The sequence below is a fragment of the Notolepis coatsorum genome (assembly GCF_963971535.1).
Source record: "Notolepis coatsorum genome assembly, chromosome: 6".
NCBI lineage: Eukaryota > Metazoa > Chordata > Actinopteri > Aulopiformes > Paralepididae > Notolepis > Notolepis coatsorum.
Window position 1 is genome coordinate 30,558,121 of NC_140170.1, and position 25,297 is coordinate 30,583,417.

Consider the following 25,297-nt stretch of genomic DNA (forward strand, 5'->3'; position numbering starts at 1 on the left):
TATCTACGACTGCTTTTCTACGCTCGTAAATCCTGCTCTTAGCTACGAGCGAATCCCCGAAAAGGAACCGTTCGAGAATGCGAAAATTGGCCAGAGAAGTTCGTAAGTGGAGTTACGATGAAATGTAAGTCCATTGGAGAATGAGGACCATTGTCTCTTTCTTCCTCAGTGTCCATGGAGCATATTCTCACTCTATGTCCCTTCATCTGTCCCCAGATTGTGTCCAATAAGAAACTACAGAAGCCACTGACCTTAGTCAATGGGAAGCCAGCTGGAAAGGGAACCATCACGGTGAGAATCTGGTGTTTATCTCTCTCTCTCTCTCTCTCTCTCTCTCTCTCTCTCTCTCTCTCTCTCTCTCTCTCTCTCTCTCTCTCTCTCTCTCTCTCTCTCTCTCTCTCTCTCTCTCTCTCTCTCTCTCTCTCTCTCTCTCTCTCTCTCTCTCTCTCTCTCTCTCTCTCTCTCTCTCTCTCTCTCTCTCTTTATCTCTCTCAATATCTATCTCTCTCTCTCTCTCTATCTATCTATCTATCTATCTATCTATCTATCTATCTATCTATCTATCTATCTATCTATCTATCTATCTATCTATCTATCTATCTATCTATCTATCTATCTATCTATCTATCTATCTATCTATCTATCTATCTATCTATCTATCTATCTATCTATCTATCTATCTATCTGTCTGTCTGTCTGTCTGTCTGTCTGTCTGTCTGTCTGTCTGTCTGTCTGTCTGTCTGTCTGTCTGTCTGTCTGTCTGTCTGTCTGTCTGTCTGTCTGTCTGTCTGTCTGTCTGTCTGTCTGTCTGTCTGTCTGTCTGTCTGTCTGTCTGTCTGTCTGTCTGTCTGTCTATCTATCTATCTATCTACCTGTCTCAGTTACTTTCTTTCTTTCCAAGCTAACTTGATGGTTATGATGATGAGGAGGATTATGATGATGAGGAGGATTATGATGATGATGATGAGGATGATGATGATGATGGTTATGATGATGAGGAGGATTATGATGATGATGGTGATGATGGTGATGGTGATGATGATGGTACTGTGAGGAAGGTGTAACTGTGATGTTACTGTAGATCACGGCTCTGGAGCTGTCTGACAACAGAATCATCACTCTGACCCTGAGTGGGAGGAAGCTGGATAAGAAGGTAGGAGGCTCCTCCCACACACACACATACACACATATACACACACACACACACACATACACACATATACACACACATACATATACACACATACACACATATACACACACACACACATACACACATACACACATATACACACACATACATATACACACATACACACATACACACACATACACACATATACACACACACACACACATACACACATATACACACACATACATATACACACATACACACATACACACACATACACACATACACACATATACACACACACACACATACACATACACACATACACACATATACACACACACACATGTACACACATACACACACATACACACACACACACATACACACATACACACATACACACATACACACACATACACACATACACACATACACACATACACACATACACACACACATACACACATACACACTCTTCTCTCTTAACTACAGTACTGTTGTCATATCTCACTCTCTAAACACTCTTCTCTTCAGGTTAATAACATAATAAAGCTCACATTACTGTCCCCTCCTACAGGACTTCTCTTCAGGTTAATAACATAATAAAGCTCACATCACTGTCCCCTCCTACAGGACTTCTCTTCAGGTTAATAACATAATAAAGCTCACATCACTGTCCCCTCCTACAGGACTTCTCTTCAGGTTAATAACATAATAAAGCTCACATCACTGTCCCCTCCTACAGGACTTCTCTTCAGGTTAATAACATAATAAAGCTCACATCACTGTCCCCTCCTACAGGACTTCTCTTCAGGTTAATAACATAATAAAGCTCACATCACTGTCCCCTCCTACAGGACTTCTCTTCAGGTTAATAACATAATAAAGCTCACATCACTGTCCCCTCCTACAGGACTTCTCTTCAGGTTAATAACATAATAAAGCTCACATCACTGTCCCTTCCTACAGGACTTCTCTTCAGGTTAATAACATAATAAAGCTCACATCACTGTCCCCTCCTACAGGACTTCTTTGGGAAGTCAGACCCCTACCTTGAGTTTCACAAACAGGGAGAGGACGGGAAATGGATGCTAGTCCACCGGACTGAGGTGAGTCTGGACCTGTTCACTACAGCAAACTGTTCTATTAGTAGTAGTAGTAGTAGTAGTAGTAGTAGTGGTAGTAGTAGTAGTAGTAGTAGTAGTAGTAGTAGTAGTAGTAGTAGTAGTAGTGGTAGTGGTAGTGGTAGTGGTAGTGGTAGTGGTAGTGGTAGTGGTAGTGGTAGTGGTAGTGGTAGTAGCAGTAGTAGTAGTGGTAGTCTGGGCCGTCACAGGGGGTGTGCGAGCAGTGCGGTCGCACAGGGCCTCGCGGGAAGGGGGGCCTTGCACAAAAATTATTTATTTATAACTTTTTTTTTCTTTTTTCTTTTTTTGCGAGGCCCCCCTTCCCGCGAGGGCCTTTTTCATCACAGACCTAAAATCTAGTTTTGCTTATATGCTTATATATTTCACATTAGACACGTTTGTAGAATGTGTCTGACTTGTTCCTGGCTCTGAGGCTCTGCAGGCAGCTCTGAGGCTCTGCAGGCAGCAGAATTGGTTTCAATGAGGGGAGGGGTTACAGGTAAGGTAGCGTCTGTTGAGTTCATTGTGTGTGTCTGTGTGCATGCCGGGGGGGGGGGCGTGAACCGACTCATTGCCAGACGTGAGCGATTCGACTCACGCTCACGGCAATGAATCGGCTCTTATGAACGAGTCGCTCATGACCGACCCATCACTAGCGTCTGACTATTTCGTGCGTGCAGCATTGGAGGTTATGCCAGCCAAGATGAAGAGGACATCGTTCGGCAGATGGACTGAAGATGAAAGTTGTTGCATGTTAGACAGTTCAGTCAGGCTAGCCATCCCGGCTAAAGGCAGGGACAGCTAGTTAGCTTTAGCTACGTTATAATATTGAGTGCTAACGTGTGGTTCAGTCGGGATATAGCCATGATGATGTCGGCTAGTAGCTAGCTTAGCTAAAGGCTAACTAGCGTTAGCTAACCTAGAGAGAGCGCGTGCAGCATTGTTATGCCAAGATGAAGAGGATGGTCGTTCGGCAGATGAACTTTGTCAACTCCACGCGGTTGTCTCCATCCTCTTGGACGTTTGGTGAGTTTTTAATGCACTCTATTCTATTCCCGCCGTGGATCTCTCTCTCTCTCTCTCTCTCTCTCTCTCTCTCTCTCTCTCTCTCTCTCTCTCTCTCTCTCTCTCTCTCTCTCTCTCTCTCTCTCTCGGGAGCCAAACGGGCCGACTAGCTGTTGTAGTACTAGTAGCTAACGGTGTGTGGCCTGGTGTCAGCACCTGGTATCTCCATGCTCAAGTCGGCTATAGTCCGCGAGGGACTTGTTGCCGGCACCGCTATGGTAAACACCACTCTGTAGTGGGACGTGTATTGCCTTCTTTTTCCCTTCTCTCTTCGTATGAGAAGAGGAAAACACAGCGGCTGTCTGAAGTGTTGGCCTGTATTGCTTTTCTCACGTTGTACAGTTTTTCAGTGGTAGCCGCATAGCTTGCTTCTGCGTTAGCTAATGGTTAGCAGTGATGCCACAGATTACTTGTAAAAGTAATCTGATTACTGATTACTGATTACTCCTTTAAAAAGTAATCTAAGTTACTTTACTGATTACTTGATTATCAGAGTAACTTAGTTACTTTGAAAGTAACTAGGTTACAAAGTCGTCGTCGTTCCCCCAACAGTTTTTTTTAAACGCTTTATTGAAAGTGCATAAATTGTTTTTAACTTGTTTCTCTGCACATAACGTAAATTGTTAAACTAGTGCTTCAGCTTCTGTACCATCAAGTATGGTAAAGCAACAGTCTATGATGCTCACAGCATTAGAGCAGCCAGCCAGTGGTTTTACAAAACCAGTGTATCAGGCTGAACTATTCAATTATATCAACTGTAACTATTAAATTGTTTTTATAAATGTCTCTCTATAAACATACAATCAGTCTCTCTTTAACATGTAAATTAACTGTAAATCTGGCAAATAAGAGCTTTTGCTCTGCCACCATCAAATATACATTAATCAAAAGGGAAAGAAACATTCTCTCTCTTTTGCTGTTTGGCTGGCCTCCGAGTCCTCCTGTACCTACTAGTCGAAGCGTCGGCTAGTGTTGTGATTCCAGATGCTTTCAATGCAATTGGATGTGCTGTTTTTAGCGGTAGACAGTATTTTGTTTCCTCCGCATATGAATGTTTTTTTCACCCGGCTTAGCTGACACAAACGTGAAGTAGTGACTGACGAGCGTTTTTGGGGTGGAATTCTCCGTGCAGACGATGCTGTAACGACGGAGCCCTGCTGTCACACGATTGACGCATATGTCACATGACGTGCTGTGAAGACCCGCCCTACTCTGCCTCTGATTCGCAGACTATGGATGGGGAATGTGATTGGACCAAAGCAGAGTCACTCACAGACAGAGGGTCCAGTCACGCTGCGGGACACATTGTGTATTTAACCGTTTCACTGCCACACGACGTCACTCCCAAATAAGAAAAAACAGCTCAAAATGTATTTTTGACTGTCGAAAACGAAATAAAATACTGCATTCCGCCTGCATTATGAATTTATGATGAGATAGTAACGAAATAGTAACGCACAGCCACTTGGACAAATAACTGCAATCAGATTACTGGCTTTTAAAGATTAACGCGTTAGATTACTATTTTCGGGGAAAAGTAATCAGATTACAATAACGCGTTACTTAGTAACGCGTTACTGGCATCACTGATGGTTAGCGGATAGCCGGGTTGAGCTAACTGTTAGCCAGTTAGCTGTTTAGCTACGACGTTAGCTGCCGGCTGCGCTCGGCTGGGAACGTTAGTTTGATGCTATCAGTTAGCCTAGAGTTAGCTGTTAGCTTGTGCTACGACCATTGACATTAGCCGTGAGAATAGCAGGGGGCCCCTGGCACTCTGACTACGACATCATCTTTGACAGAAGATGTAGTCGGGGCCTGCACCATGACAAGGCTCCGGCCATAGCTTCTTTTTGTCCCGCCAGCGAGAGGCCTTTCGCCCTGCGTTCCTTGGTGCAGGTAAGATGTCCATTGGACATTACCCCACTCTTCCTTCCTTCCCCTCCCGAATGTTTTGTTAATAACGATGTTTTTTTCCAGGCAAAACATATGTTACTTCACAACATTTGGAGATACGACATGTGCTGTGTGTGAATTGTCTTGGTCGTTTGTGTAGCTTGGGTAGCGTTGGCCAAAGCTGTGTGTGGCCTGGTGTCAGTACCTGGCTACTCTATTTGCAGTTAGCCTATTTAGCTGATGTCGGCCATTGGCTCCTTGCTACTTTGTTTTCTCTGGTATAGACCCTCTTCTCTTTGGATTTAAGTGTTGATCTTTGTCCTTTTGGATCTATGTATATTCATGTTGGCTTTGTGAAGTTATCTTTTCCTTCTGTTTTGTTCTTCCATTAAAAGTTGAATATCCTTTAGGGGCTCATCTTTGCTTATCTCTCTCTCATACATGCTCTCTCTCTAACACACACACACACACGACACACAGACATGCTCTCTCTCTCTAACACACAAACACACATGCTCTCTCTCTCTCTCTCTCTCTCTCTCTCTCTCTCTCTTTCTAACACACACAGTCTGCCTATGGCGGCCTTTCTCGATGGCTAGGCTGTGCTCGCTGAGTCTGTACCTAGTCAAGGATCTTCAGTCACAGTGCTCAGGTATTCTGCCACTGTGTACTCTCTGTTTAGGGCCAAATAGCATTTCAATTTCTTTCCAATGTGTCTCTCTCTCTCTCTCTCTCTCTCTCTGTACACTGTATATTGACTGTAGAACGGGAGCTCTCTCTCGCTCTCTCTCTTGCTATATGTTGACTGTATCATGCCCAGCCTCGGGCAGCGCTATTATTTAAGAATATGTTGACTGTATGAAAAAAAAAAAAAAAATATATATATATATATATATTTTTTTTTTTTACCTTTTGGGGGGGGGGGGGGGGGGGGGGGGCCTCGCGTTAAAATCTCGCACAGGGCCCCGCATTTCTCCCAGGCGGCCCTGGTAATAATAGTAGTGGTGATAGTATTAATAGTAGCAGTAGTAGTAGTAGTAGTGGCAGTAGTAGTAGTAGTAGTAGTAGTAGTAATAGTAGTAGCAGTAGTAGTAGTAGTAGTAGTAGTAGTAGTAGTAGTAGTAGTAGTAGTAGTAGTAGTAGTAGTAGTGGTAGTAGTAATAGTAGCAGTAGTAGTGGTAGTAGTAGTAGTAGTAGTAGTAGTAGTAGTAGTAGTAGTAGTAGTAGTAGTAGTAGTAGTAGTAGTAGTAGTAGTAGTAGTAGCAGTCAGTGGAGGTTTCTCTATGACAACACGTGAAACACAAATTCACTCATAATTCATAATTATTATTAATTTACATATACCTATATATATATATATATATAAAAAAAAAAAAAAAAACTATATATATATATTTTTTTTAAATTATTATTATTGTTTTTTTTTATTATAAATGTTTTCCTCTGTAAAAAAAATGCCAGTGAATTTTTTTTTCTTCAAAAATGGCCAAAATTGACAGCTCTGAGCAGGCCTGCACTGCAGTATTGCCTGCAGTAATTATTCGTGAAGAAAACTTCACAGGTGTGACCCATTGTTAAATAAATAATAAATAACAGCGAATCAAAATAGGCTATTAACTTCATCTAAGAACGGTCTGTGCAGTTAAACTCTTGCCATTGAATGGAGGATTGATTGATTGACAGCCCTTGACATCCAATACACGGAGGTTGAATATGATTGGCAGCCTTGCAAATCCAATCAGAGATTTCTGCATTGCAAAGTCAAAATGGGTCCAGCTGCATGTGAGGAGGATAGGTTTAGCTCGGGCCAATCTCAAGTTTCTCAAGTTTCTTTATTAGTTGTCATACAGAAGTACAGAATACTTTTATACAAAATGTAACATAAAGAAGCATTTTGTATAAAAGTATTCTGTACTTCTGTATGACAACTAATAAAGAAACTTGAGAAACTTGAGATTGGCCCGAGCTAAACCTATCCTCCTCACATGCAGCTGGACCCATTTTGACTATGTGAAAGTTGAGACTATGAGAAAGTTGTTGTTTAGTAGTTAGTAAACTGTACAGCTATAACAAGTCAGGCTAAATTAAACTTTGCGCCAACATTAGGACCGAAGTATAAACCAGCAACTGAGCAACATGAAGAAGTGGATTTATGCATCTGGATCAGAAAAAACGTTGTGGATGAAAAAGTAAGTAGGCTACAGTGCTTGTATGCTAACAGTAGCTAGGCAGCTTAGCCTACATCACAATGATAATCACCAAGCTAACTTACTGTACACACTGTAGGGCTGGGCAATTAATTGAAACAGAATCGCGATATCTATTCATAGACCTATGCAATCTAATTTCTAAGTTATGACTATTTTCTTTTATTAAAAAAATACTTTTTTTTTTTTTTTTTTTTTTTTTATTATTATTATTTTATCTGGGTTGAACATGATTTGTGGAACTCCCTCTGGTGTTGTGGTCATGGTATTCACTGACCTTTGGGAAGTATTTCGACATGCACATGGGTATCTTAGTGGTGTAGTGTATCTTGTAGACCAGGCCCATTGCAAGTTGCTGTACTCTGTCGTCTACTCTAAGCCATCCTAGGTTGTCAAAGTGGACAGGGGTGAGGTGGGTTTTAGGAGTAAGGTCAAGCAGTAGTCTGACCAGTTTGTTTTGTGATGTTTGTAATCTTGTTTTTAGTGCCTTTGAGGTGCTTTGGTACCATGAGGTGCAAGCATAGTCGTAGTACCCTTGAATGAGTGCTCCTGTTAGAGTCTTCAAGGTATTCTTGTTTACCAGAGAGGAGATCCGGTACAGGAATCTAGTTCGTTGGTTGACTTAGTTTTATTACATTGGATCCCATTTTGTCACAGGAAAGATTTGCCTCTATAGGATGGAACCCAGGTAGGTAATTTCATCTTTCCTTTTAAGATAAGATAAGATATTCCTTTATTGATCCCCTTGGGGAAATTCAGGCATCATAGCAGCATGGGGGAAGGGGGGGGTACAGGTAGTGAAAACAACACAAGCAGTGTAAACAAATAGGTCAATATAATTTACTATCTAACTAACTGAAATATACATTATTCATTATTCACAGTATCACAGTATCCACATAAGGTGCAGTATGCATAAGGTAGTGTTATTGTCCTACTTGGGTTCCTATTAGTTCTAGGTCGATGTCTGGCAGCAGTCGCTGCCCACTGTTGTGGAGCCTGATGGCCACTGGTATGAAGGACTGTCCGAGGCGGTTAGTTGAGTGTCGGGGGGTATGAGTCTGTGGCTTCCTTGTCACCTTCACCTAATATGTTTTGATCTGGTCAGGTGCGCTGTCACCTAAAATGTTTTGATCTGATCAGGTGCGCTGTCACCTAATATGATTTCATCTGGTCAGGTGCGCTGTCACCTAATATGTTTTCATCTGGTCAGGTCCGCTGTCACCTAATGTTAATATGTTTTCATCTGTGTCCACTGACCACTGACACACAGTGGGGGATGTTTTAAAAATATTATTTAATATATAATATAATATAATAATTTGTGCTTCACCTAAAAATTTGGTCAGCAGCCTCCACTGGTAGCAGTAGTAGTGGTAGTAGCAGTAGTAGTGGTAGTAGTAATAGTAGCAGTAGTAGTAGCAGTAGTAGTGGTAGTAGTAGTAGTAGTAGTAGTAGTAGTAGTAGTAGTAGTAGTAGTAGTAGTAGTAGTAGTAGTAGTAGTAGTAGTAGTAGTAGTAGTAGTAGTAGTAGTAGTAGTAGTAGTAGTAGTAGTAGTAGTAGTAGTAGTAGTAGTAGTAGCAGTAGTGTGATGAATGTCAATCTAGAGCAGCGTTTCCCAAACTCTGGGGCCGGTTTTTATTGGTATTAAAGTTTTTTATTTTATTTTTTTAATAATAAAAAAGCTGTAGATGTGTTGATTCAGTTTGGCACCACATACTGTACTTATGTGAATCTGGGTTTTCTACTCTAGCATACCTGAAAAACAAATACAGAAACAGACTAAATGCTCAGCATGACCTCAGAATAGCACTTTCAAAAACCAAGCCCAGAATATATCTGCTGGTTGAAAACTTCAACCAGTCACATACCTCTCATTAGATTTCATTGTGCCATAGATGAAATATTATACCCCTTCTAGCATGATGTCAGGTCAGTAGAATTTTTAAATAAGTCAGTACAAATTAATCAGAATGTTGCTCAATGTTGGGGTTTAAGGTTGAGGGACGGAGGGAGGGGGTAAGAAATGGAGAGTTGAAAAAGGTGAGAAATAGAAAGGAGAGTAGAACATGTTTGTTCATTTAAAAGTGTTACAAAATTTTATGTTATGAGGTGGTGAGCAACTTAACATTACACTCTGATTATTGCTGTGATGTACTTATATAATTAAATAAATACATTTCATATACATTTGAAATTCATGGTTTGTTGTGTTCTTTATCAGTAGTTTCATACAATTCATGATGTATTTTTGTAAGTTTGGGTCCCGGGGAAACACCAAATTTCTCTGTTGGGTCTCGAGCTGAAAAAGTTTGGGAACCCCTGATCTAGAGTGATGTAAAAGTCACAAATGTATTCTGACGACTGTTCCGACTGAGGTCACATTGCAACAAATCTGACCTGTATCTGAACTAGGACCACATTCGAAAGTGGCCTGAATCAGAATAGAAAATATCAAATTGTGATGCTGTTCACACTGATGTGAACAAAATTTAGTCACATGTGAGCAAAAGCATGAGATTCAGGACACTGTTGCCTGCAGTGATGTTAGCCTTAGACCTGATCTTAGACCTGATCTTAGACCTGTCCTAGTGAAACTAAAGCCCTGTGTGTGTGTGTGTGTGTGTGTGTGTGTGTGTGTGTGTGTGTGTGTGTGTGTGTGTGTGTGTGTGTGTGTGTGTGTGTGTGTGTGTGTGTGTGTGTGTGTGTGTGTGTGTGTGTGTGTGTGTGTGTGTGTGTGTGTGTGTGTGTGTGTGTGTCTGTGTGTCTGTGTGTGTGTCTGTGTGTGTGTCTGTGTGTGTGTCTGAGTGTGGTGTGTGTGTCTGTGTGTGTGTGTCTGTGTGTGTGTCTGTGTGTGTGTCTGTCTCCTAGGTGATCAAGAACACTCTGGACCCCGTCTGGAAGCCCTTCACCGTCCCTCTGATCTCTCTCTGTAACGGAGACGTGGACCGAAGCGTCAAGGTCAGAGGTCACCAGAGCCTCCTATCTGTACCATATCATAACTAACTAACAGAGAGGAACATATCATAACTACCTAACAGAGAGGAACATATCATAACTACCTAACAGAGAGGAACATATCATAACTACCTAACAGAGCTCAGTGGAACATATCATAACTACCTAACAGAGAGGAACATATCATAACTACCTAACAGAGAGGAACATATCATAACTACCTAACAGAGAGGGACATATCATAACTACCTAACAGAGAGGGACATATCATAACTACCTAACAGAGCTCAGAGGAACATATCATAACCACCTAACAGAGAGGAACATATCATAACTACCTAACAGAGAGGAACATATCATAACTACCTAACAGAGCTCAGAGGAACATATCATAACTACCTAACAGAGAGGAACATATCATAACTACCTAACAGAGAGGAACATATCATAACTACCTAACAGAGAGGAACATATCATAACTATCTAACAGAGAGGAACATATCATAACTACCTAACAGAGCTGAGAGGAACATATCATAACTACCTAACAGAGCTCAGAGGAACATATCATAACTACCTAACAGAGAGGAACATATCATAACTACCTAACAGAGAGGAACATATCATAACTACCTAACAGAGAGGAACATATCATAACTACCTAACAGAGCTCAGAGGAACATATCATAACTACCTAACAGAGCCCAGAGGAACATATCATAACTACCTAACAGAGAGGAACATATCATAACTACCTAACAGAGTGGAACATATCATAACTACCTAACAGAGAGGAACATATCATAACTACCTAACAGAGCTCAGAGGAACATATCATAACTACCTAACAGAGAGGGACATATCATAACTACCTAACAGAGAGGAATATATCATAACTACCTAACAGAGCTCAGAGGAACATATCATAACTACCTAACAGAGCTCAGAGGAACATATCATAACTACCTAACAGAGAGGAACATATCATAACTACCTAACAGAGCTCAGAGGAACATATCATAACTACTGTTACGACCCCTGTGTGTCTAAGGGTAAAGGGCTGTAACATAACAGTTGGTTGACAGAAAAGATGGACCACGTTTGTAAACAACAATGATATTTATTGAGAGATGCAAAGGAAGCACATGTAGCTCAGGGGTGAGCCAGGCCAAAACAACAAACAAACACCACTATACTCCAAATAAACCCAATCTAATCTATGGTAAAAGAAATTACATTACCTAAACTACTCTTACCTAACCAAAACAGGAGAAAACAATATCCAAAGGAAATGGCAGCTCACCCCATCTGTGCTTCCTGAGAAAGAGAGAAAAACACATTAATGATACATACAACAAAATGGAAACATAACAAAACAATCTATAGGTAACAATGCTCTCTCTGCGGCCATACAATCACAAAGGCACTTTCACTATTACAAAGGCCTATAAACAAAAAGGGATATTATCAAAGTACAATGCCACAAAATAACACTAGGCCTAGCCTCATGCCAGAGAGAGAGAAAGACTGAAGGGAGAAGCCATGTTTTAACAGGTGTGTGGTGATCCATGATTGGGTGGTGTTGATTGAGTGTTGGAGTCTGGAAAACCATCCACCAATCGGTGCTGTGCTGGGTAATGGAAGGGCAGGCCTGGCAGGGACCAATGGTGGAGGGAACAATGGCTGGAGGGAGGAAAGAAAAATGGAGAACACACACACATGGAGACACACACTGGGGAATATATACATTGGGATGTAACAACTACCTAACAGAGAGGAACATATCATAACTACCTAACAGAGAGGAACATATCATAACTACCTAACAGAGCTCAGAGGAACATATCATAACTACCTAACAGAGAGGGACATATCATAACTACCTAACAGAGAGGAACATATCATAACTACCTAACAGAGCTCAGAGTAACATATCATAACTACCTAACAGAGAGGAACATATCATAACTACCTAACAGAGAGGAACATATCATAACTACCTAACAGAGAGGAACATATCATAACTACCTAACAGAGCTCAGAGGAACATATCATAACTACCTAACAGAGAGGAACATATCATAACTACCTAACAGAGAGGGACATATCATAACTACCTAACAGAGCTCAGAGGAACATATCATAACTACCTAACAGAGAGGAACATATCATAACTACCTAACAGAGCTCAGAGGAACATATCATAACTACCTAACAGAGAGGGACATATCATAACTACCTAACAGAGAGGGACATATCATAACTAGCTAACAGAGAGGGACATATCATAACTACCTAACAGAGAGGGACATATCATAACTACCTAACATAGAGGGACATATCATAACTACCTAACAGAGAGGGACATATCATAACTACCTGACAGAGAGGAACATATCATAACTACCTAACAGAGCTCAGTGGAACATATCATAACTACCTAACAGAGAGGAACATATCATAACTACCTAACAGAGATGAACATATCATAACTACCTAACAGAGCTCAGTGGAACATATCATAACTACCTAACAGAGAGGAACATATCATAACTACCTAACAGAGAGGAACATATCATAACTACCTAACAGAGAGGAACATATCATAACTACCTAACAGAGAGGAACATATCATAACTACCTAACAGAGCTCAGAGGAACATATCATAAATACCTAACAGAGAGGAACATATCATAACTACCTAACAGAGAGGAACATATCATAACTGCCTAACAGAGAGGAACATATCATAACTACCTAACAGAGAGGAACATATCATAACTACCTAACAGTGAGGAACATATCATAACTACCTAACAGAGAGGGACATATCATAACTACCTAACAGAGAGGAACATATCATAACTACCTAACAGAGAGGAACATATCATAACTACCTAACAGAGACGGACATATCATAACTACCTAACAGAGAGGAACATATCATAACTACCTAACAGAGCTCAGAGGAACATATCATAACTACCTAACAGAGAGGGACATATCATAACTACCTAACAGAGAGGAACATATCATAACTACCTAACAGTGAGGAACATATCATAACTACCTAACAGAGAGGGACATATCATAACTACCTAACAGTGAGGAACACATCATAACTACCTAACAGAGAGGGACATATCATAACTACCTAACAGAGAGGAACATATCGTAACTACCTAACAGAGAGGAACATATCATAACTACCTAACAGAGCTCAGAGGAACATATCATAACTACCTAACAGAGAGGAACATATCATAACTACCTAACAGAGCTCAGTGGAACATATCATAACTACCTAACAGAGCTCAGAGGAACATATCATAACTACCTAACAGAGAGGAACATATCATAACTACCTAACAGAGCTGAGAGGAACATATCATAACTACCTAACAGAGAGGAACATATCATAACTACCTAACAGAGAGGGACATATCATAACTACCTAACAGAGAGGAACATATCATAACTACCTAACAGAGAGGGACAAATCATAACTACCTAACAGAGCTCAGAGGAACATATCATAACTACCTAACAGAGAGGAACATATCATAACTACCTAACAGAGAGGGACATATCATAACTACCTAACAGAGCTCAGAGGAACATATCATAACTACCTAACAGAGAGGAACATATCATAACTACCTAACAGAGCTCAGAGGAACATATCATAACTACCTAACAGAGAGGGACATATCATAACTACCTAACAGAGAGGGACATATCATAACTACCTAACAGAGAGGGACATATCATAACTACCTAACAGAGACGGACATATCATAACTACCTAACAGAGAGGAACATATCATAACTACCTAACAGAGCTCAGAGGAACATATCATAACTACCTAACAGAGAGGGACATATCATAACTACCTAACAGAGAGGAACATATCATAACTACCTAACAGTGAGGAACATATCATAACTACCTAACAGAGAGGGACATATCATAACTACCTAACAGTGAGGAACACATCATAACTACCTAACAGAGAGGGACATATCATAACTACCTAACAGAGAGGAACATATCGTAACTACCTAACAGAGAGGAACATATCATAACTACCTAACAGAGCTCAGAGGAACATATCATAACTACCTAACAGAGAGGAACATATCATAACTACCTAACAGAGCTCAGTGGAACATATCATAACTACCTAACAGAGCTCAGAGGAACATATCATAACTACCTAACAGAGAGGAACATATCATAACTACCTAACAGAGCTGAGAGGAACATATCATAACTACCTAACAGAGAGGAACATATCATAACTACCTAACAGAGAGGGACATATCATAACTACCTAACAGAGAGGAACATATCATAACTACCTAACAGAGAGGGACAAATCATAACTACCTAACAGAGCTCAGAGGAACATATCATAACTACCTAACAGAGAGGAACATATCATAACTACCTAACAGAGAGGGACATATCATAACTACCTAACAGAGCTCAGAGGAACATATCATAACTACCTAACAGAGAGGAACATATCATAACTACCTAACAGAGCTCAGAGGAACATATCATAACTACCTAACAGAGAGGGACATATCATAACTACCTAACAGAGAGGGACATATCATAACTACCTAACAGAGAGGGACATATCATAACTACCTAACAGAGCGGGACATATCATAACTACCTAACAGAGAGGGACATATCATAACTACCAAACAGAGAGGGACATATCATAATGACCTAACAGAGAGGAACATATCATAACTACCTAACAGAGAGGAACATATCATAACTACCTAACAGAGCTCAGTGGAACATATCATAACTACCTAACAGAGAGGAACATATCATAACTACCTAACAGAGCTGAGAGGAACATATCATAACTACCTAACAGAGAGGAACATATCATAACTACCTAACAGAGAGGAACATATCATAACTACCTAACAGAGAGGAACATATCATAACTACCTAACAGAGAGGAACATATCATAACTACCTAACAGAGAGGGACATATCATAACTACCTAACAGAGAGGAACATATCATAACTACCTAACAGAGCTCAGAGGAACATATCATAACTACCTAACAGAGAGGAACATATCATAACTACCTAACAGAGCTCAGTGGAACATATCATAACTACCTAACAGAGTGGAACATATCATAACTACCTAACAGAGCTCAGAGGAACATATCATAACTACCTAACAGAGAGGAACATATCATAACTACCTAACAGAGCTGAGAGGAACATATCATAACTACCTAACAGAGAGGAACATACCATAACTACCTAACAAAGAGGGACATATCATAACTACCTAACAGAGAGGAACATATCATAACTACCTAACAGAGAGGAACATATCATAACTACCTAACAGAGCTCAGAGGAACATATCATAACTACCTAACAGAGAGGAACATATCATAACTACCTAACAGAGCTCAGAGGAACATATCATAACTACCTAACAGAGAGGAACATATCATAACTACCTAACAGAGAGGAACATATCATAACTACCTAACAGAGAGGAACATATCATAACTACCTAACAGAGAGGAACATATCATAACTACCTAACAGAGCTCAGTGGAACATATCATAACTACCTAACAGAGAGGGACATATCATAACTACCTAACAGAGAGGGACATATCATAACTACCTAACAGAGCTCAGAGGAACATATCATAACTACCTAACATAGGAACATATCATAACTACCTAACAGAGAGGAACATATCATAACTACCTAACAGAGAGGAACATATCATAACTACCTAACAGAGCTCAGAGGAACATATCATAACTACCTAACAGAGAGGAACATATCATAACTACCTAACAGAGAGGAACATATCATAACTACCTAACAGAGCTCAGTGGAACATATCATAACTACCTAACAGAGAGGAACATATCATAACTACCTAACAGAGAGGAACATATCATAACTACCTAACAGAGCTCAGTGGAACATATCATAACTACCTAACAGAGAGGAACATATCATAACTACCTAACAGAGAGGAACATATCATAACTACCTAACAGAGAGGGACATATCATAACTACCTAACAGAGAGGAACATATCATAACTACCTAACAGAGAGGAACATATCATAACTACCTAACAGAGCTTAGTGTAAAGCTATTAGTTTACAGTCATGTGTGTATTTTACTATTTGTTTTATCATTTGCAACTGCAAACCAAATTCTTTCAAAAATCTATTTATTTATTTATTAAATTCATTCAATCTATTTAGTTTACTTAATGTATTTAACTTATTTACTTGATTTAGTTTATTTGTTAAATTGAACAAATTCTAATTAATTACATTATTCATGTATTGGATTTATTGGATTTATTAAATGTATTTCGTTTATTATTATTACATTTGTATTAATTGAATGTATTTAACTCTTGTGAACTGATATTGTGAGGATGGTCCTGTATGAAACACCTGTGTTATAATAATGATGGTCCTGTACGAAACCCCTGTGTTATAATGAGGATGGTCCTGTATGAAACGCCTGTGTTATAATAATGATGGTATGAAACACCTGTGTTATAATAATGATGGTATGAAACACCTGTGTTATAATAATGATGGTATGAAACACCTGTGTTATAATAATGATGGTCCTGTATGAAACACCTGTGTTATAATAATGATGGTCCTGTATGAAACACCTGTGTTATAATAATGATGGTATGAAACACCTGTGTTATAATAATGATGGTATGAAACACCTGTGTTATAATAATGATGGTATGAAACACCTGTGTTATATGACAGGTGCTGTATGTGACTATGATAACGATGTGTTATAACAGGTGCTGTATGTGACTATGATAACGATGTGTTATAACAGGTGTTGTGTTATGACTATGATAACGATGTGTTATAACAGGTGTTATGACTATGATAACGATGTGTTATAACAGGTGTTGTGTTATGACTATGATAACGATGTGTTATAACAGGTGTTGTGTTATGATAACGATGTGTTATAACAGGTGTTGTGTTATGACTACGATAACGATGTGTTATAACAGGTGTTGTGTTATGACTATGATAACGATGTGTTATAACAGGTGTTGTGTTATGACTATGATAACGATGTGTTATAACAGGTGTTGTGTTATGACTACGATAACGATGTGTTATAACAGGTGTTGTGTTATGATAACGATGTGTTATAACAGGTGTTGTGTTATGATAACGATGTGTTATAACAGGTGCTGTGTTATGATAACGATGTGTTATAACAGGTGTTGTGTTATGACTACGATAACGATGTGTTATAACAGGTGTTGTGTTATGACTACGATAATGATCTGTTATAACAGGTGTTGTGTTATGACTATGATAACGATGTGTTATAACAGGTGCTGTGTTATGACTACGATAACGATGTGTTATAACAGGTGTTGTGTTATGATAACGATGTGTTATAAGAGGTGCTGTGTTATGATAACGATGTGTTATAACAGGTGCTGTGTTATGATAACGATGTGTTATAACAGGTGCTGTGTTATGATAACGATGTGTTATAACAGGTGTTGTGTTATGATAACGATGTGTTATAACAGGTGCTGTGTTATGATAACGATGTGTTATAACAGGTGCTGTGTTATGATAACGATGTGTTATAACAGGTGTTGTGTTATGATAACGATGTGTTATAACAGGTGTTGTGTTATGATAACGATGTGTTATAACAGGTGCTGTGTTATGATAACGATGTGTTATAACAGGTGCTGTGTTATGATAACGATGTGTTATAACAGGTGTTGTGTTATGATAACGATGTGTTATAACAGGTGTTGTGTTATGATAACGATGTGTTATAACAGATGTTGTGTTATGATAACGATGTGTTATAACAGGTGTTGTGTTTTGATAACGATGTGTTATAACAGGTGTTGTGTTATGATAACGATGTGTTATAACAGGTGCTGTATGTGACTATGATAACGATGTGTTATAACAGGTGTTATGTTATGACTACGATAACGATGTGTTATAACAGGTGTTGTGTTATGACTGATAACGATGTGTTATAACAGGTGTTGTGTTATGATTATGATAACGATGTGTTATAACAGGTGTTGTGTTATGATAACGATGTGTTATAACAGGTGTTGTGTTATGACTACGATAACGATGTGTTATAACAGGTGTTGTGTTATGACTACGATAACGATGTGTTATAACAGGTGTTGTGTTATGACTATGATAACGATGTGTTATAACAGGTGTTGTGTTATGATAACGATGTGTTATAACAGGTGCTGTGTTATGATAACGATGTGTTATAACAGGTGCTGTGTTATGATAACCATAACGATGTGTTATAACAGGTGTTGTGTTATGATAACGATGTGTTATAACAGGTGTTGTGTTATGATAATGATGTGTTATAACAGGTGTTGTGTTATGACTATGATAACAATGTGTTATAACAGGTGTTGTGTTATGACTATGATAACGATGTGTTATAACAGGTGCTGTGTTATGATAACGATGTGTTATAACAGGTGCTGTGTTATGACTACGATAACAATGTGTTATAACAGGTGTTGTGTTATGATAACGATGTGTTATAACAGGTGCTGTGTTATGACTATGATAACGATGTGTTATAACAGGTGCTGTGTTATGACTAGGATAACGATGTGTTATAACAGGTGTTGTGTTATGACTATGATAACGATGTGTTATAACAGGTGCTGTGTTATGATAACGATGTGTTATAACAGGTGCTGTGTTATGATAACGATGTGTTATAACAGGTGTTGTGTTATGACTATGATAACGATGTGTTATAACAGGTGTTGTGTTATGACTATGATAACGATGTGTTATAACAGGTGTTGTGTTATGACTATGATAACGATGTGTTATAACAGGTGTTGTGTTATGACTATGATAACGATGTGTTATAACAGGTGTTGTGTTATGACTACGATAACGATGTGTTATAACAGGTGTTGTGTTATGACTATGATAACGATGTGTTATAACAGGTGTTGTGTTATGACTACGATAACGATGTGTTATAACAGGTGTTGTGTTATGACTATGATAACGATGTGTTATGTGACAGGTGTTGTGTTATGACTACGATAACGACGGCGGCCATGACTTCATCGGGGAGTTCCAGACGTCGGTCACCAAGATGAGTGAAGCTCAGAACGCCCTGGAGGTGAGACATCAATATGATCAATATGATCAATAGGTCTGTATTAGATCAGCGTTATATGAAGGATCATATCGTTCGTCTCAATCAATCAATGGATCAGTCAATCTGTCAGCTTGTCTAGGTGTCTCTAAAAAGTATCCAGGTATTTCCAAAAAGTATCCAGGTATTTTCAAAGATTCTGTGTGTCTGTCTCTGTGGTTGGGTGTCTCTCAAGTTCAAGTTTCAAGTTTCAAGTTTCTTTAATAGTTGTCATACAGAAGTACAGAATACTTTTAAACAAAATGCTTCTTACTGTTACGCTCCAGATACTGTGCTAGACGAGATAAGTATCAATAACATAGTATAGCATGTAAATTCACAGTGTTCAGTATGGACATATGTATAATGTTCGATGCAGAATAGACGTAACTGAGTTACCATATAATATACAATATACTATGCAGTGTACTAATATACAATACTATATAGTGCAAAGCAGAAATGGGATGAGGTACAATTTAGGTACAATTTACAGTAAGGTGTACGAGTTGTAGTGCAAATCCTTTATCAATAAATATAAAGTGTGGGGAGTGGGTGCTACAGTGTGTTTGTTTAAAGTGAGTGTGTGCGTGTGGATGTGTGTGCTATGTGCGTTTGGTGTGTGTGTGTGTGGATGTGTGTGCTATGTGCGTTTGGTGTGTGTGTGTGTGTGTGTGTGTGTGTGTGTGTGTGTGTGTGTGTGTGTGTGTGTGTGTGTGTGTGTGTGTGTGTGTGTGTGTGTGTGTGTGTGTGTGTGTGTGTGTGTGTGTGTGTGTGTGTGTGTGTGTGTGTGTGTGTGTGTGTGTATGTACCTGACATGTAGGCAGGTACTACGTAAGACGTCAGTCTATTGACCAAGGGTGCTTTCCAGCTCATACAACTTTTTTTTGGATATACTACAGAAAAACAAGAGTAACACGTTTTTCTACAACTCAAGTTTAGACCTATGTTACTCTATTTCATTAGCACTTTTCTTTATTGTGTAAGAAACTTCAGAATGTTATCTTTCAAAAGAGACAAGACTCATGCATGTGCTATAAGTATAAAGTATAAAGCTGAGCTTTGCAATAAAGGTATGCAGTCGCAGTAATTTTTTCCTGATGCTTAAAACATGTAGGAATGTCCCAGAAACCCAGAGACAGACTAACTCTCTCTCTGTCTCTCTCTCTCTGTCTCTCTCTGTCTCTCTCTCTCTGTCTCTCTCTCTCTCTGTCTCTCTCTCTCTCTGTCTCTCTCTCTGTCTCTCTCTCTCTCTCTCTCTCTCTCTCTCTCTCTCTCTCTCTCTCTCTATCTCTCTCTCTCTCACTCTCTCTCCCCCCCCTCTCTCTCTCTCTCTCTCTCTCTCTCTCTCTCTCTCTCTCTCCCCCCCCCCCCCTCTCTCTCAGGTGGAGTTTGACTGCATCAACCCCAAAAAACAGAAGAAGAAGAAGAACTACAAGAATTCTGGCGTCATCCTTCTCAAATCCTGCAAGGTGAGGATGGGTGGATGGATGGATAGAATGATGGATGGATGGATAGAATGATGGATAGAAGGATGGATGGATGGATGGATGGATGGATGGATGGATGGATGGATGGATGGATGGATGGATGGATAGCAGGATGGATGATGGATGGATGTATATCAGGATGGATGGATAGAAGGATGGATGGATAAGCAGGATGGATGGATAGATAGAAAGGTAGTTTTTCGACATTTCAACACTCATTGAGAGCTCTCCTCATATGACTACGAAAACCTTTAGCGACACTAATTCAAAATGGCGGATATTCGCTAAATTATAAAGACATTCCATGAACTAAAATATTTACTAGTATTTACTCTTGGATACATTTGAAAAAAATGCAACATTATGTCATACAGTCTAGAGAGATTGATTTATGGCGTGATGTAATAATAATAATAATAATAATAATAATAATAATAATAATAATAATAATAATAATAATAATAATAATAATAATAATAATAATGGAAAGATTAGCAGAGTGTGCACATATTTCCCTGTGTCCCCGCCGGTAGACTGCATGGGCTAAAGAGGTTAAACACATTTAATGCTACAGATACAAAAATCTTTGTAATATTAATTTGAGGTTTGACGCTTGCTTACGGTGTAAAACATCTTTGTTCTGATTGACGATAGATAAACACTTGTGGGATTGATGATGATGTAGCGAATAGATTATCATGTGTCACATGACTGATGAGCTGCACTTCCTGTTTCCTGTCCAGATAACCAGAGACTACAGCTTCCTGGACTACATACTGGGAGGATGTCAGATTATGTTTACTGTGAGTAGTCTGTCTGTCTGTCTGTCTGTCTGTCTGTCTGTCTGTCTGTCTGTCTGTCTGTCTGTCTGTCTGTCTGTCTGTCTGTCTGTCTGTCTGTCTGTCTGTCTGTCTGTCTGTCTGTCTGTCTGTCTGTCTGTCTGTCTGTCTGTCTGTCTGTATGTCTGTATGTCTGTCTGTCTGTCTGTCTGTATGTCTGTCTGCATGTCTGTCTGTCTGTCTGTCTGTCTGTCTGTCTGTCCATTCCACTTTGCCCACCTGTTGCCTGCGGTTCTCTTTAGGGCTCATATGCACAGAGGGAAATGCATGTGTGCAGTCTGCTAATCTTTCCATTATTATTAGTATTACTACAATAGTAAGATCACTACTGATATCACGTCGCTAGCCTACAACAGCTGCTACCTGCGAGCCGTAGAATGTAATAAGCTTCAGGAGAAGTACCTCTCTCAGTGCCCCTGGCATCCCACCTGCCTTCAGGAGAAGTACCTCTCTCAGTGCCCCTGGCATCCCACCTGCCTTCAGGAGAAGTACCTCTCTCAGTGCCCCTGGCATCCCACCCGCCTTCAGGAGAAGTACCTCTCTCAGTGCCCCTGGCATCCCACCTGCATTCAGGAGAAGTACCTCTCTCAGTGCCCCTGGCATCCCACCCGCCTTCAGGAGAAGTACCTCTCTCAGTACCCCTGGCATCCCACCCGCCTTCAGGAGAAGTACCTCTCTCAGTGCCCCTGGCATCCCACCTGCCTTCAGGAGAAGTACCTCTCTCAGTACCCCTGGCATCCCACCCGCCTTCAGGAGAAGTACCTCTCTCAGTACCCCTGGCATCCCACCTGCCTTCAGGAGAAGTACCTCTCTCAGTACCCCTGGCATCCCACCCGCCTTCAGGAGAAGTACCTCTCTCAGTGCCCCTGGCATCCCACCTGCCTTCAGGAGAAGTACCTCTCTCAGTACCCCTGGCATCCCACCCGCCTTCAGGAGAAGTACCTCTCTCAGTACCCCTGGCATCCCACCTGCCTTCAGGAGAAGTACCTCTCTCAGTACCCCTGGCATCCCACCCGCCTTCAGGAGAAGTACCTCTCTCAGTACCCCTGGCATCCCACCCGCCTTCAGGAGAAGTACCTCTCTCAGTACCCCTGGCATCCCACCTGCCTTCAGGAGAAGTACCTCTCTCAGTACCCCTGGTATCCCACCCGCCTTCAGGAGAAGTACCTCTCTCAGTGCCCCTGGCATCCCACCCGCCTTCAGGAGAAGTACCTCTCTCAGTACCCCTGGCATCCCACCCGCCTTCAGGAGAAGTACCTCTCTCAGTACCCCTGGCATCCCACCCGCCTTCAGGAGAAGTACCTCTCTCAGTACCCCTGGCATCCCACCCGCCTTCAGGAGAAGTACCTCTCTCAGTACCCCTGGCATCCCACCTGCCTTCAGGAGAAGTACCTCTCTCAGTACCCCTGGCATCCCACACGCCTTCAGGAGAAGTACCTCTCTCAGTGCCCCTGGCATCCCACCCGCCTTCAGGAGAAGTACCTCTCTCAGTACCCCTGACATCCCACCCGCCTTCAGGAGAAGTACCTCTCTCAGTACCCCTGGCATCCCACCTGCCTTCAGGAGAAGTACCTCTCTCAGTACCCCTGGCATCCCACCCGCCTTCAGGAGAAGTACCTCTCTCAGTACCCCTGGCATCCCACCCGCCTTCAGGAGAAGTACCTCTCTCAGTGCCCCTGGCATCCCACCTGCCTTCAGGAGAAGTACCTCTCTCAGTGCCCCTGGCATCCCACCTGCCTTCAGGAGAAGTACCTCTCTCAGTACCCCTGGCATCCCACCCGCCTTCAGGAGAAGTACCTCTCTCAGTACCCCTGGCATCCCACCCGCCTTCAGGAGAAGTACCTCTCTCAGTACCCCTGGCATCCCACCCGCTTTCAGGAGAAGTACCTCTCTCAGTACCCCTGACATCCCACCCGCCTTCAGGAGAAGTACCTCTCTCAGTACCCCTGGCATCCCACCTGCCTTCAGGAGAAGTACCTCTCTCAGTACCCCTGGCATCCCACCCGCCTTCAGGAGAAGTACCTCTCTCAGTACCCCTGGCATCCCACCCGCCTTCAGGAGAAGTACCTCTCTCAGTACCCCTGGCATCCCACCCGCCTTCAGGAGAAGTACCTCTCTCAGTACCCCTGGCATCCCACCCGCCTTCAGGAGAAGTACCTCTCTCAGTACCCCTGGCATCCCACCCGCCTTCAGGAGAAGTACCTCTCTCAGTGCCCCTGGCATCCCACCCGCCTTCAGGAGAAGTACCTCTCTCAGTACCCCTGGCATCCCACCCGCCTTCAGGAGAAGTACCTCTCTCAGTACCCCTGGCATCCCACCCGCCTTCAGGAGAAGTACCTCTCTCAGTACCCCTGGCATCCCACCTGCCTTCAGGAGAAGTACCTCTCTCAGTACCCCTGGCATCCCACCTGCCTTCAGGAGAAGTACCTCTCTCAGTGCCCCTGGCATCCCACCCGCCTTCAGGAGAAGTACCTCTCTCAGTACCCCTGGCATCCCACCCGCCTGTCCTCTTCGGGGGCCTCATTCTCCTCCTCCATCACCACAGAGACATCAAACCGTAGTACCGTAGTACGTAGTATCTCGTGGCATTCCCCCTCCCCCACCCTCCGGCTATCGGAGGGTGAAAGGGATTTCTGCTGTCTCTCTCTCAACATCCCTACGTGTCAGCTTCTGCTGTCTCTCTCTCAACATCCCTACGTGTCAGCTTCTGCTGTCTCTCTCTCAACATCCCTACGTGTCAGCTTCTGCTGTCTCTCTCTCAACATCCCTACGTGTCAGCTTCTGCTGTCTCTCTCTTAACATCCCTACGTGTCAGCTTCTGCTGTCTCTCTCTCAACATCCCTACGTGTCAGCTTCTGCTGTCTCTCTCTCAACATCCCTACGTGTCAGCTTCTGCTGTCTCTCTCTCAACATCCCTACGTGTCAGCTTCTGCTGTCTCTCTCTCAACATCCCTACGTGTCAGCTTCTGCTGTCTCTCTCTCAACATCCCTACGTGTCAGCTTCTGCTTGTCTCTCTCTCAACATCCTACGTGTCAGCTTCTGCTGTCTCTCTCTCAACATCCCTACGTGTCAGCTTCTGCTGTCTCTCTCTCAACATCCCTACGTGTCAGCTTCTGCTGTCTCTCTCTCAACATCCCTACGTGTCAGCTTCTGCTGTCTCCTCTCTCGACATCCCTACGTGTCAGCTTCACGTCCTCGTCTGGCTCGTCTTCTGAAGAACTCACAGCTTACCTACAGTCTCCGAGTCTCTCTCTCTCTCTCTCTCTCTCTCTCTCTCTCTCTCTCTCTCTCTCTCTCTCTCTCTCTCTCTCTCTCTCTCATGACTGTTACTATAG

The 25,297-nt window shown here is 41.5% G+C and overlaps 1 protein-coding gene across 1 annotated transcript in view; it reads left to right on the forward strand.

The window, feature by feature from the left end:
• cpne2 (copine II) overlaps positions 1 to 25,297 on the forward strand; it is a 164,109-nt gene that overhangs the window by 70,967 nt on the left and 67,845 nt on the right. The window contains exons 4-10 of the mRNA XM_084316211.1: positions 217 to 291; positions 1,082 to 1,153; positions 2,164 to 2,247; positions 10,299 to 10,388; positions 19,519 to 19,617; positions 21,018 to 21,104; positions 21,866 to 21,925. Coding sequence (XP_084172337.1) covers positions 217 to 291; positions 1,082 to 1,153; positions 2,164 to 2,247; positions 10,299 to 10,388; positions 19,519 to 19,617; positions 21,018 to 21,104; positions 21,866 to 21,925 — 567 coding nt within the window. The remainder of the gene's footprint in view (positions 1 to 216; positions 292 to 1,081; positions 1,154 to 2,163; positions 2,248 to 10,298; positions 10,389 to 19,518; positions 19,618 to 21,017; positions 21,105 to 21,865; positions 21,926 to 25,297) is intronic.